The sequence below is a fragment of the Lontra canadensis genome, unplaced genomic scaffold (assembly GCF_010015895.1).
Source record: "Lontra canadensis isolate GAN:19392208 unplaced genomic scaffold, GSC_riverotter_1.0 scaffold1, whole genome shotgun sequence".
NCBI classification, from domain to species: domain Eukaryota; kingdom Metazoa; phylum Chordata; class Mammalia; order Carnivora; family Mustelidae; genus Lontra; species Lontra canadensis.
Window position 1 is genome coordinate 89,680,846 of NW_022630995.1, and position 13,275 is coordinate 89,694,120.

At 36.5% G+C, this 13,275-nt stretch overlaps 1 protein-coding gene across 4 annotated transcripts in view; it reads right to left on the reverse strand.

Moving 5' to 3' along the window:
• NDST3 (N-deacetylase and N-sulfotransferase 3) overlaps positions 1–13,275 on the reverse strand; it is a 182,007-nt gene that overhangs the window by 86,364 nt on the left and 82,368 nt on the right. For all 4 annotated transcript variants that reach the window (XM_032858859.1, XM_032858829.1, XM_032858839.1 and 1 more), the window contains exons 5-6: positions 8,391–8,576; positions 2,828–2,956 (exon numbers count right to left, since the gene is read on the reverse strand). In XM_032858859.1, the coding sequence (XP_032714750.1) occupies positions 2,828–2,956; positions 8,391–8,576 (315 nt within the window). The remainder of the gene's footprint in view (positions 1–2,827; positions 2,957–8,390; positions 8,577–13,275) is intronic.

The window sequence follows — 13,275 nt, forward strand, 5'->3', positions numbered from 1 at the left end:
TAAAATAAAATAAAATAAAATAAAATAAAATAAAATAAAATAAAATATTTATTAAAAAAAGAAAAGATTTTGGTTTTGAAACAGTGAAAAACATTTCTTATAAATCTGTTGTATATGAATGAATTGTATATGGATGTATTGTATATGAATCTCTATTTATGAATGAATTTCTTCCATGTTAAATGAAACTAATTTCCTCTAGAAGGTTCAGAAATTATAATACCACTAGGAATTTCTTAAGCACCAAAGCAACGATTGGGTAAAAGAATCAAAGAAGGGTCACCTGGGTGGCTCAGTCAGTTAAGTGCCTGACTCTTGATTTTAGCTCAGGTCATGATGTTAGGTTGTGAGATCAAGCCTCAAGCCAGGCTCTTTACTGGGCTGTGGAGTCTGCTTAAGATTCTCTCTCTCCCTTTGCCCCCACTCCCACCCCGGCCTCCAGACCTGGCCCACGCTCTCTCTCTACCATTCTCTCTTTAAGAAAAAAAAAGAATCAAATAGACATTATCTGTTCATAATCATATTGCTCTATGATGAAAGGAAATATAAGATGTAAGAACTGTATACTTTACAGATTAAAGGGTCTTAAAATAATTGGTGAAAATGTTAACTTATTAAAAATATTTTAACTTAGTCTTTAGTTCATAATCAAGTATTTGTTTAACTCTTTTACCTGTGTATTACTGGCTGAGTTGACAAAAGAAAAAAAAAAAAAAGAGAGAGAGAGAGAGGAGAAGGAGGAGGAGGAGAAAGCCGTAAGAGATGATTCCAAAGATGCTTCCATTTGTAAAGAATAGATATATTAGAAAAATCAGATTATTTCTGGTATATAAATCAGAATTGTTTACATTTTGGGGATATGAAGATGGATAAAGTTCCAAAAGGGGAAATGGCATACTGCCTGAAATCATCTTGAGTTTTGGATACACATGATGATTTTTCCCAAAGATGAGTCACCCTTTTGTCTAATCTCATTTTCTAGAAGCTGAGAAATAAATATAGTCATTAAATACAAGAAGATGATGAAAAATACCTGTAATTTTATTTGCAAGAACTGTAAAATTAGGATCCAGAATGGGGCTTTTCAAATTTTATTCTCTTTATTTCTATCTTCTTCAACTTTTATGCTAACAGGCTTTTTTCATATTTGGAAAATTACACTTTTTCATCTTTAATATTGCTAATGCCAGGGGCAAACCCATACAACTGATAAATAAACCTAATTTTATTTTTTTATGCTAGTGATATTCAGAAGGGAAATAAAATCCCTTCTTTTCCTTATACACCTTACTTCAGTTAGTTCGTCTTTTTCTGCACAACTTTATCACACTAGCCTCCGGCAGATATATGCGCCAATGGTTATTGTAGAGCTGGCACACAAGTATTAAGAAGTGAAGGAAGAAGAGCAGCAGCCAATTAAACAGGCTGCTCTGCCCAGCCTGAGAACTAACAAGACAAGCTCTCACATAAATGTATCCAAAATGACCATATTTACTCACCTAATTCCTCTTTCACTTTGCTTATCCCTTTACTTTAAATAGGAAGGGGAAAAACAGAATCACAGTGTTCATGGTCATTTAAATGAGAAAACTGGTCCACAGTGGGAACAGGAGAATTTTGCTGGTAAAAAATCTTGGTCTTTGGAAAAATGTCTATTCATGTCTTCTGCCCATTTTTAATTGGGTTATTCATTTTTTGGGTGTTTAGTTTTATAAGTTCTTTATATAAAGAAGACAGATGCCTAATGGACATATGAAGAGATGCTCATCATCACTAATCATCAGGGAAATACAAAACTACATGAGATATCACCTTATACCTGCCAGAATGGCTATAATCAAAAAACCAAGAACCAACAGGTGTTGGTGAGGATGTGGAGAAAGGAGAACCCTCTTGCACTGGATGCAAAATGGTGCAGCCAGTCACTCTGGAAAACAATATGGAGATTCCTTAAAAAGTTAAAAATAGAACTAACCTATGATCCAGTAATTATACTACTAGGTATTTACCCAAAGAATTTAAAAATACTAATTCAAAGGGATACATGCATCACATGTTTATCAATGGTTATAGCAGCATTATTTACAATAGCCAAATTATGGAAAGAGCCCAAATGTCCATTGATGTATGAATGGATAAAGAAGAGGTGGTGTGTGTGTGTGTGTGTGTGTGTGTGTGTGTGTATATATATATATATATACTCAGTTATAAAAAAGAAGGAAGTCTTGCCATTTGCAATGATGTGGCTGGAGTTACAGAGTATTATATGAAGTGAAAGAAGTCAGAGAAAGACAAATACCATATGATTTCACTCATGGGATTTAAGAAACAAAACAAAGCAAAGGGAAAAAGAGAGGCTCTTAACTATATAGAACAAACTGATGGTTAGCAGGGGCTGGGGTTGGGGGCATCAAGTGATGAGCATCAGATGTTGTAGGGAAGTGCTGAATCACTATGTAGTACATCTGAAAATAACATTATGCTCTTTGTTAACTGAATTTAAATAAAAACTTTAAAAAAGATCTTGTTCTCCATAAAAGAAATCTTTGAATTCTGAACACTTTTCAATGCAAAGGAGGTCCTGGATCACTCACCTGGCTTTCCATAAGTTCCTCATGTCACTGCTACTTGTAGAATGAGTTTGCCTCCTTCTCTAGATGTGGTTCCAAATTGAAATTTTTTCTGTTTTGGAGCTAGAACTTCATATTGAGTTGGCTGAAATTACCCAAACTCTGGCCTTTCTGTCAGGGTAATTTTTAGCCACCTGATCATTTTTCACTTTTTTTTTTTTTTTTTTTTTTTTTTGAGATTAACTCAAAGTACTTACTGGATTGAGAACCACAGTGAAGAAAAGTTCACCTCCTTGGATACTCTTGTCCAGCTCTTTAGGACCTCCTGGATATTCCTTGTAGAAAATTGTGTGAGTGAAAAGCCCACAGGTTTGTCTTGGAAGAACCTGAAGGAAGAATAAACAAGTAAGGAAAAAGTTCCTTTGACCAATTAATTTGTTGAAACTTGGGTTTTTTTCTCATGGAAGTTGTTGATGCATAAGCTGGTGTCATTATTCAACTCTTAACTAACACCCAGAAAATCCTTCACACTCTGGAAAAGCAAGAACGACATCAGCACAGAAAGAATACTGAAGAAAGTTGAAGAAATATTTTAAAACCAAGATAGATTTTGAATTATTTTAGCCACTTATCTATTTTAAATCTCCAAGTCAGTACTGCTGCTATGAAGCCTAGTATGTTCCAGCATCTTAAGAAATAAAAAAGAAGTGAAAATGAGACTTTAAAAATATTGGAATTGTCTACCCTGTAATCTAGTAGGCAAAAATTTTAAGGATAATACTTTCTGCCAAATTCTACACATGCACTAGAAAATGAAGTCAATCATTAACAATGTGATTCTTAAGAAATGGCGGTATTATGCTGAGCGAAATAAGTGAATCAAAGACAATCATCATATGGTTTCACCCATACGTGGAATATAAGAAACAGGGCAGAAGACCACAGGAGAAGGGAGGGAAAACATGGGAAGTCATCAGAGAGGTAGAAAAACCACGGAAGACTCTTAGCTATAGGAAACAAACTGAGGGTTGCTGGAGGGGAGGCAAGTGGGGGGATGGGGTAATGGGGGTAATGGGCATTAAGGAGGGTACATGATATGATGAGCACTGGGTGTCATGTGCTACTGATAAATTATTGAACTCTACATCTGAGACTAATGATGTACTATATGTTGGCTAATTGAATTTAAATAAAAAAAAAAGACATTTTAAATTAGAACAAATATTTGAGACACAAATCATAGCATCTTTTCTAGTCTGGAAGAACAACTGCCCCAAATTTTAAGTCTGAAGGCTGCCAGTTCCAAAACTTAAAAAGAGATTATGCTTTTGACTATTAACTTTTATAAACCGCTATAAACAAAATGATAAAACATCACTTAGGAGAAAACTTTGTTTTCATCCTTTGTATATGAAAACCATTATTTGTTTCAATTATACACATTCATGATAAGGATTTTTTTTTTTAATTCTCAAAGCTTTTCTGGTAACATAACAGTGCAATTATAAAAGAAAGTGTGAATTAATGCTGTGCAGGATGGTACAATCTTTAGCTATATCTTATATAATGACTTTGTAATGACCTGTGTTTCTCACTATATACTTGAAGGAATAGTCAATTAGTGAATATACTTTGGAGAGATACAGGCTTACAGAATCTTAAACATGCAAGTCTTCTGCTTATTGTCCTCAGTAAATTAATCTTCATTTTTTGGTCTTTATTCTTAAAGCACATTTGGCTCAGTAAGTGCTTTCAAAATACTGCCTATGTAGGACTTTTCATGCTTTGCAGCCCTCTACAAATATACTAGTTCTTTTCCTTTAGTTTCTGTATTATAATAAATTTCAATCTCGTCCTTGAAAGTTTTCTTACAAAAAACACAATTCTTAGCTCCATCAGTATATCATACATTGCTGTGTAAACTGGAACTTCATATATCCTATTTATTTTTGTAAACTGGTCAAATATCCTTGAGAGCTGTTCTATCTTGATGGAATAGTTAAATGAACTTCAATTATTTGCTGAGTATTAGCTCTGGTGATGTTTATGTTTAAAAGTACCACATTCTTACAATGTTATGCACAAAATCAATGGCGAACAAGAACCCAGTGCAAAGATATTCAAGCTGAATTAAATATATTCCCTAACAATTCATGAAAATATCGTTCTCCAGGAAATCAAAGCTTTATACAGCATTTGTTCATTTTTTTAAACAAGTACATATTCTTAACGCTATGTAAGTCCATGTGGGAGAACACAAAGATACATTCTTTCTACTCTTGAAGAATTTAAGGTATATTGGAATAAAGAGAAATACTCCAAAGCTAAATAAATACCCACAGGTGATTAAAAGCTAGGTTAGTTTTACATTTTAAAAGTGCATGATTCTGAATCACTTTCGGGATTCAGTTTGAGTATCTTGCCTGAAAAACTATGGAAACATAAAGAGCTATCTTTGGGACTTGATTTCCTCGTTGATTCTATGCAAAATGGAGAGAGAAAAGAAGTTGGAGTTTTGTCTATTTCTCAAATTATTTGAGTTTGAACACAGAGAAGAGGAAGTGCAAAGGCTTTACCCTTCACCTCTGGGAAGGATCGCACCTGCTGAGAGGGTAAGAGCTAAGGAGGGTGAGGAGATACTTAGAATGTGACAGGGTCATATTCTATTGTCTAGCTCACTGAGCTCAATGCTACAGGACACTGAACATATTCCTTCAAATAGCTCTCTTGTGTTAGAGAAGGAATGAGAGAGGGTTTGTTGTTTGTTTGTTTTTTTTTTGTTTATTTTTAGGTGTTTTGCTAGGGACTGTCCTCTAGAACTGATTCTAGGAGTGTGACATTATCAAATTCAGACTTTGAGACATTGAGGAGACTATGGAAACCTTGCTGACAGTAAGTGGGAGATGGTTAAGAAAGCCCTAACCAACAAGAATTTGACCAATTGGACCTGAAGCCAATATCCTGTACTTAAGACCTAAACCTAGAGCAGCTGTAAACAAATGCTTTTAGGAGTTATCGGTTAAGACCATCTAGGAGGCTGCCAGCAGGGTTAATAGGAACCTTTATCAATGGGCATCTCCATTGGAAACAGAAAGCAGACAATCAGGATCTGTAGTCTAATTGTTTAGAGGGCTCTGGCTTTCTCCAGAGAGTCACATATAGCAACCAGGGGTTAGGGTAGAGAATCCTGGTTTTTCCTTAATTTCTTACTGAATGAAGATCGAATTTGTCCAGCAGACAGTGCACTAGGACTGGAAACTCAGAGACTCTGGTTAGGGCACAAACGCCTTGAAATGTCATAGGCTTTTATCTTCTTGTGGAGTTATAAGAGGATCTGTTATGGGAATTCACAAAAGAACAGGCCTGAGTTCGCTGCTCAGCTGTTGTACACCAAGGCGCTTTACAATAAATTATAGGACATGGACTTGATATCGAGGAATAAAGGGAATAAGAGTAGGTAGACAGTGGTCAGAAAGTCTTTTGAGGAAGAAAAAATAACAAAGATATGGACACAGCAGTACTGTTTTTAGAAATTTTTGGCTGGAATGAGTCTGTATTAGCTACAGGAAAATAGAAGGTAGAAAGGTAGATTTAGACTAAATTGTTTTCAGGTACTGAAGAGCAAGTTAAGGGGTGTGGAGATAATTGGATGTATCAAGGTTAGGAAGGCCAAAATGACAGCAGTGTTCTAAAAAGAATTAAAAAAAAAAAAAAAGACTGGCAGTATCTGTGGAACAGGCTATAGTGTGGGGGGGTAAATGGAAGCTATAAACAAAGTAGGAGCCAGCAGTACAGTTTACACATGAAACCAAGGCAGTGAATTAGGCTGTGGGAAACTAAGGGGAATAAAAATGCATTGCAAAGGAATTATTGTTGGAATGCAGAGGCTGGAAGTTGGAGGGCAGTGGCCAGCATCATGTCTGAGTTGCAGAACTGAATCAGGAATAGCAGGATCAATAACAGCTGGTTTGAAGGGAAGTAATGTGCTCCATTTAAGGTCTTTGGAACTTGATTTATGAATATTTTTTAAAAAGTGTCCCTCATCTCATAAAACAAAATATGGGTGTGATTTTTTTTTCCTTTCATTCTCTTCCTAGGAGAGCATATGGACTCTTATGGTCTTACTTGCATCTCTATTTGGATGACTCCAAGCCATGTTCTCTCTCTTTTACTGCACAATCAGCGGCCTGCTGAGCATTTCCCACTTGAAAATTCTCATCCAAGAGCCCACAAAGCGAGTATAGAGGGTTTCCATGGATTGCTACACAACTGGAGCCATAGGGACAATTCCATCAAAACAGAGCCTTTATTACCTGTAAGATTTGTGCATTTACAGTACAGTTAAAATATGTTTTTAGGAGAAACAAAAAATGAACATATCCCATGGGACACAGCCAAGCAAATTTTCTGGCAGTATTGACAGAAACAGAAAAAAAAGAGGACAATGTTTAATAAAGTCCTTAGAGACTTAAATTCACTGTTCTCCCAACACTGCATATGATTTAAAAATGGCAGGAAACTACTGATACTCTTCAGTCATAACCCAGGTCTCCTAAACGCTCTCTGGTCAACAGGCTGGCAGTTGAGGCACAGTGAGTTTATCTTCAGTAAAGAAGAAGGGCAGACTGGGATAAAATAGAGCCATTATGTCCCCACCTAGCATTTACAGCAGTTTATATTGAGGGAAAAGTCAAAATGGGAGATGATCCAACTTAAATGTCATCATCCGTTCTGTAATTTTTGCAGACATTGGAAAACTGAAAAGTCAGTTACTCCTAATTCTAGAATAGGTATCTGGTCAGACATAGTCTGACAGAGTGTTAGAGTGCTTCGCCGCACAGTGTTTTTCTCCATGGTATTCCTTCCCAGGATGAGTCTAAATCAGGAAGCCCCTTCCTCATGTCATTAGTACTCTTTGGGTTTTCTAGTTTGGAAAAAAAGTCGGATTTAGTTCCTTTGGGAGGCCTCACAAAGTATTAAGTAATAACATATCTTGACAGTAGGCATGTGTCACCATTGTAAAACAAAACAAAACAAAACAAAACATTAGGGAAGCTTTGGAGAGAATTTGACAGTGGATGAAAATGACTTAATTAACATCGTCTGTTGCATTTGTACTCTTTATTATGATCTGTTAGTAATTACGCAGGGCTTCATGTGTGGCTTCTTGTTGTAACTAGTCGAGTTTTTCTTTGTTTGCTTGGTCTGACATGATAAAGAGAACAGTTTGACTTGTAAACAGTTTAACATAGGGAGAGTTGGTTTTCATTTTACGTACTAAATAACTTTTTTTAAAATTTTTTAAAAGATTTTATTTATTTATTTAACAGAGATCACAAGTAGGCAGAGAGGCAGGCAGAGAGAGAGGGGAAGCAGGCTCCCTGCTGAGCACAGAGCCCGATGTGGGGCTCGGTCCCAGGACCCCGGGACCATGACTCGAGCCGAAGGCAGAGGCTCAACCCACTGAGCCACCCAGGCGCCCCTATCTTATATACTAAATAATTTTTTTGAAGAGATGATGGCTTCTGTAAATTACCTGCAAGTCAGATATATTGTTTCCTTAGTATTTTAACATCAGTTCCTGGTTAATTGTCGTGTCAGTTTAAAAAAAAAATGTATTTTGTATTCAAAGAATTGTGCAGAAGTGACTTTAATTAAAACATCCTCTGCTTAGGTATGATAAATATACCTCCTGCAGTAGAAAGCTTTTCCTATAGTTAAGAGCTCAACATTTTGCTCTTCCCTTTTGTTCTTTCTTCAAATGAAGAATGTAAATCTTAAAGAATTAGTTGTACCCTATGCATACCAGAGGAGGCTCACCATGATGTTTTTGTGGATGAAACCCCTCCGGTGTCTGGCTGGTTTCAGATGCGGATATTCTTCTGTGCTGGTGATTCTAATATTCCAAACCTTCTTCCAAGCCTCATAAAGCTGAACATGTACAGGGTAGACGCCCGAATGGTGAGGGGCCACTGCGTAGCCCATGTCGGTAGGAATGCCGTGCTCCTAAGACCAAGCAAATATTGATTAGAATGTGGGAAGATTTACCTTGATCCTATTGTTACCCCCAGATTTTTCAAATGTGCTATAAAAGCATTTGTTTAAGTGCATCGTTACTTAATTGTATTGTAAAATTAAGGTGACAAATATTACAACCTCTAGGCGTCATGAAGCCTGGTAACCTTTCCACTCATCTTGATGTTAATACATCTGTGTTTAAGAGGGGGCAGAACAGGACTGATGATTTTAATGAATAACTTGAAAGAGTCTGCATTTAGTGCATCTTGTCATAGCCACTCCTCCTTCTTTCTGTTCTCACAATTTCAATAAATTAAATGATAAGCACTTGCAACAAACAACACTCAGCGCTCCCCACAAAAATAAGACTAACGTTTATTAGAGAGATAGAACACGTTCCGATTTCATTAGAACTGCTAAGAGATTTTATTTTGCCTATTTCCCAGGTTCTACCAAATTTGCCACATTTCTGCGGGTCCTTCGTCATGTGGGGCGGTAATAGATTATGTTCCCTACCTTGGAGGAAGCAGGCATCTGCAATGAAGAAATGTGTTAAATCTTATAGAGCAATTTTCTTTGAAGTTGAAGTCCTGGTTATAGTAAAAGTAGAAGGTACTGAAAGAGCCAAATAATCTGGAAATTTCGTTGGATTAAAGTCAAGATTTTGTATATAAAATGAGTCCAGTTACAAGGAATAGTTTTAATATTGCACATACAACACATATGTGGATACTACTTGGCCCTGACTGCGTCAGAAAATTCCAAAAATAAATTTATGTGATATCTGGATATATTGGAGGATGTTTGGGGAAAATTTGTATAATTGTCATTGTTCTTCTTCATTTGAGTTAGTCCCTTAATCCTGATACATATAGGCATCTTGGCACACAGGGAAATTGCATAGGCGTAAAAAATGAAACACATCTTTTATAAAAAGAATACCCATGGCTTCAGCAGTAGATGTGTATTTTTTTTTCTCCTGAAAAATAGTTTATTTTTCTATCTGTATTTTCAATTGCTTTATAGTCTTCAAAAGTTCCACCCAAATAGGCCTCCTTTGAATTAGTCATGGCTTTTCTTCATGCCAAAGAACAATTTCACATACAGAGAACCATAGTTACCAGGCTTCTAAATATATTGAATTACAGAAATACGCTCCAAAGGGATATGGGAAAAGAAGCTAGCTTTGTTTGGCTAATTTGTAAGGCTAGCTTTTTTTTTTTTTTTTTTTCAACTTAGATAATGACAGGAGGTGAAGGAAGTATATGAAGCCCCTGAAAGAAAGAAAATGGGTTGCCAGTGGTTTGTTGTTCCTTAAGTATCTGTCCAACTCCCTCACACAGCGTAAAAGGCTCTCAACATTTGGTCCCAAGCCTGTCTACACAGCATTATCTCCTACCAGCATTCATCCTCCCCACGCACAATTTCTGATGATTCCCTTTAAGTCTTTGCTGTACACTGTATACACTGTCCCCCTCAACTGAATGCTCTTTGCCCCTTATCTTGTAAATTCTATTCATCATTTAAGAGTGAGTTCAGTCAGAGAGAAGTACTGGAATTGCTGAAAAGAGAAGCTGCCACATTTGTACGGTGAGAAAAGAGAATGAGTACTGTTAGTGTTGAGTGGCCCCTGTCTGTGTTTCTGAAGGATGACAGAGAAAGTTTTGTGTTTTTCATTGTATTTGCATCTTTGTGGAGCTGGCCATATTTAATGGAATTGCTATTATATCATTTAGAATTTTGCTAAAAACTGAGCTGAAATATCTCACTGCAGTTCTTTTACTGGTTTTTAGAAATTCAAACTAAAGCAAATTTTTTCAACTAAAAATAATTCACTAGTGCATACTTTGTGTTAGACTAGGTCAGTGAAGTATTCATCTAATTTGACTTAAAAAGGGGGGTGCAGTGATCATGGACCAGATGAAAGAAAATGAATTTCAGTCATTGAAATTTAAAGAAAAAAATTAACAATTACAGATCAACAGTTTCTTAAGAAGCAAGGATGAAATTCACAATGATAGGAACTGTACTTTAAATTCAAATATCTCCAATTTTGTAAGAAATTATACTGATAGAAAGCTCAAGGTAGTTTTCAATGCCCATAAGTAGTAGGCTCTGTGTTCAGGAACCCCATATAAGAAAAGGATGGCCCTGTACAGCAGGGACACTTCCCTCCTTTTGGAATATTCCCAAATATTTGGGGACCAATGTATGCGCAATTTTGTTTTTATTTCCAGGTTTTAACACTGAAGAAATACTGAGGCTTCTTAGTCTCATCTTTTGTGTGCTGGTGCTGTGTGTCATGATGGTAGAAAACTCCATTTCTGGAGTCAGATATATCTGGCCATTTCACTCTCCCATTTTCTACCTGTGTGGCCTTTGGCAAATGATTTATGACCTTATCTAAGCCTCATGTCCTGTTCTCAAATGCTAGTCATGGGGTAATTATCTTGAAGGACTTCAGAGTAAATTCAATAATATTACACAGGGAGAGCATTTAGTGCATGATACACATTCAATGTATGTCGTTTATTGTTGTCATTCCTGCCCTGCATCCATTTTTTTTTTTATAAGCTGTGATCCTACTACTCAAGTCTAATGTGGAAATTATGAAACCACCAGGCCATCTTTTTTTTTTTTTTTTTTTAAATCAGTAAAAGAGCTATTACACCCTCTTTTCTGCTTTCACTGTAGGTTTTGGGATTCTCTCATGTGAGGATTCCGTGACTTCTATCTTAGTGTCCTGTCCCTGCTTCTCTCCTGATCTGTCCATATAGTCACAACCAGCACCATGTGGCTCCAGGCTATAAACTGCTGAGAGCTAGTTAGTAGGAAATCTTTTTTTTAATACTTAAAAAATAAAATTTATTTATTTACTTATTTGTCAGAGAGAGAGAGAGAGAGAGAGAGTGTGGGAGAACACAAGCAGACAGAGCGGCAGGCAGAGGCAGAGAGAGAAGCAGGCTCCCCACTGAGCAAGGAGCCCGATGGACTCGATCCCAAGACCCTGGGATCATGACCTGAGCTGAAGGCAGCGGCTTAACCAACTGAGCCACCCAGGCGTCCCTGTAGGAAATCTTTTAAAAGGGCTTTAGATAAAGGCAACATAAATTGGCCCCCAGATTGCATTCAATACCAGAAAGAACACTAGAAATGTTCTTGCATAGAAAAGTTTGGGCTAAAATGTAGGTAGTGTGTTTTGGAAGGCAGACTATCAGGTTTTAGAGGGTTTAGCTACAATGCTTAATTCTTAACTGATAATTCTCTTCCAAATCTTTTAATTTGAAATTAAGCATGTATTATTTTTTTTTTATTTGGGGCCAAAAGTATAAAATACTATCCATGTTAGCTTAAAAAGTTAATTCTTCTTCTTTATTAATCCTCGACTGAAAGTAGCATCTTCGTTCCAGGAACCTAAAATTCATATCAAGATTTTTCTAGTGGAGGACTTGGACTGAAAAGGCTGGGGAATATGGCTTTGTTACTATTAAATGTAAGTCAGATACTTTGAACAAAGTGGGATTAATCAGTCTCACAACTGAACTCTTCATCTCCACCTCTCAACTCTACTAGATGAGCTCTTTCCTCAGGGTTCCTCCATGTCGTTAAATGACACTATCAGCCATCAGCCAACTCGTGGCCATGTAGGAAAAGTTAGATGTTGTTCTTGACACCTATTTCTTCATTCTGTCCTGAATCCAGGCTATTATCATAGCCTATCAGTACTACCTCCAGTATGTATCTTAAATCTATCCACTTTTCTCCAATTCGGTCATCACCATTACCCTGGTCTCATTTACCATTTTATCCCATGGGCTTGTAGCCCAGGCTCCTAACTCTTCTACCTACTTCCTCTCCTGCTACATCCATCCATTTTCTACACAGCAGCCGAAGTAATACTTTAAAGTCACAAATATGATCCTATAACATTCTATTCAAAATCTATCCTTGATTTCCCCTTGAACTTAATGATAAAATATAGAATTCTTAGGATAGTTCTAAGCGTTGCATGGTAGGACCCTTGCTTCTCTCTCTATCCTGCACCCTTCACTATATGTTAGTCATGTTAATCTTTTCCTGAAATCCACCAAGTGCTTTCCTACCTTAGCACCCTCCTCTCTCTGGTTTTCTCAGCCTGGAATGTCCTTACTCCAACACTTCCTGTGGATAAATGTGATACCTCTTTTTCATAATTTATTTTTGTCATATCTACAAAGAAGGCTTTACTGACAAGTTCTGATCTAAATTATTAGATCATATTAAGACTTTGCCTTATAGCCTTCATTTCTTTTTCATAGTACACAGCATGATTTGCAAGTGAAAATTTTTCTGTATAATTATTTCTTAATGTCTATCTTTCTCACTAAACAATAGACTCCACAAATTTTGGGTTCTCTTTCATCCACTTCTGTACGCCCAGTATCTTGCCAATAGCAAGCATGAAATAAATATTAGTGAGTGAGTTTGTGAGCTGATTCTGACCACCTCCCTCTCATGCTAACTTTCTCAATGATCTCAGTTAAGCTCTCAATTCACCCACAGACATGGGTAACTCACAGGGAAATTTTATTAAAGTAATATTTGAAAACACTCTTGAGACTATAGCTAAAAAAAATATTCAAGTGTAAGATAGACATATCTATTATTATGAACTTAGATATTTAAATTATAGAATAAAAATTAAAAG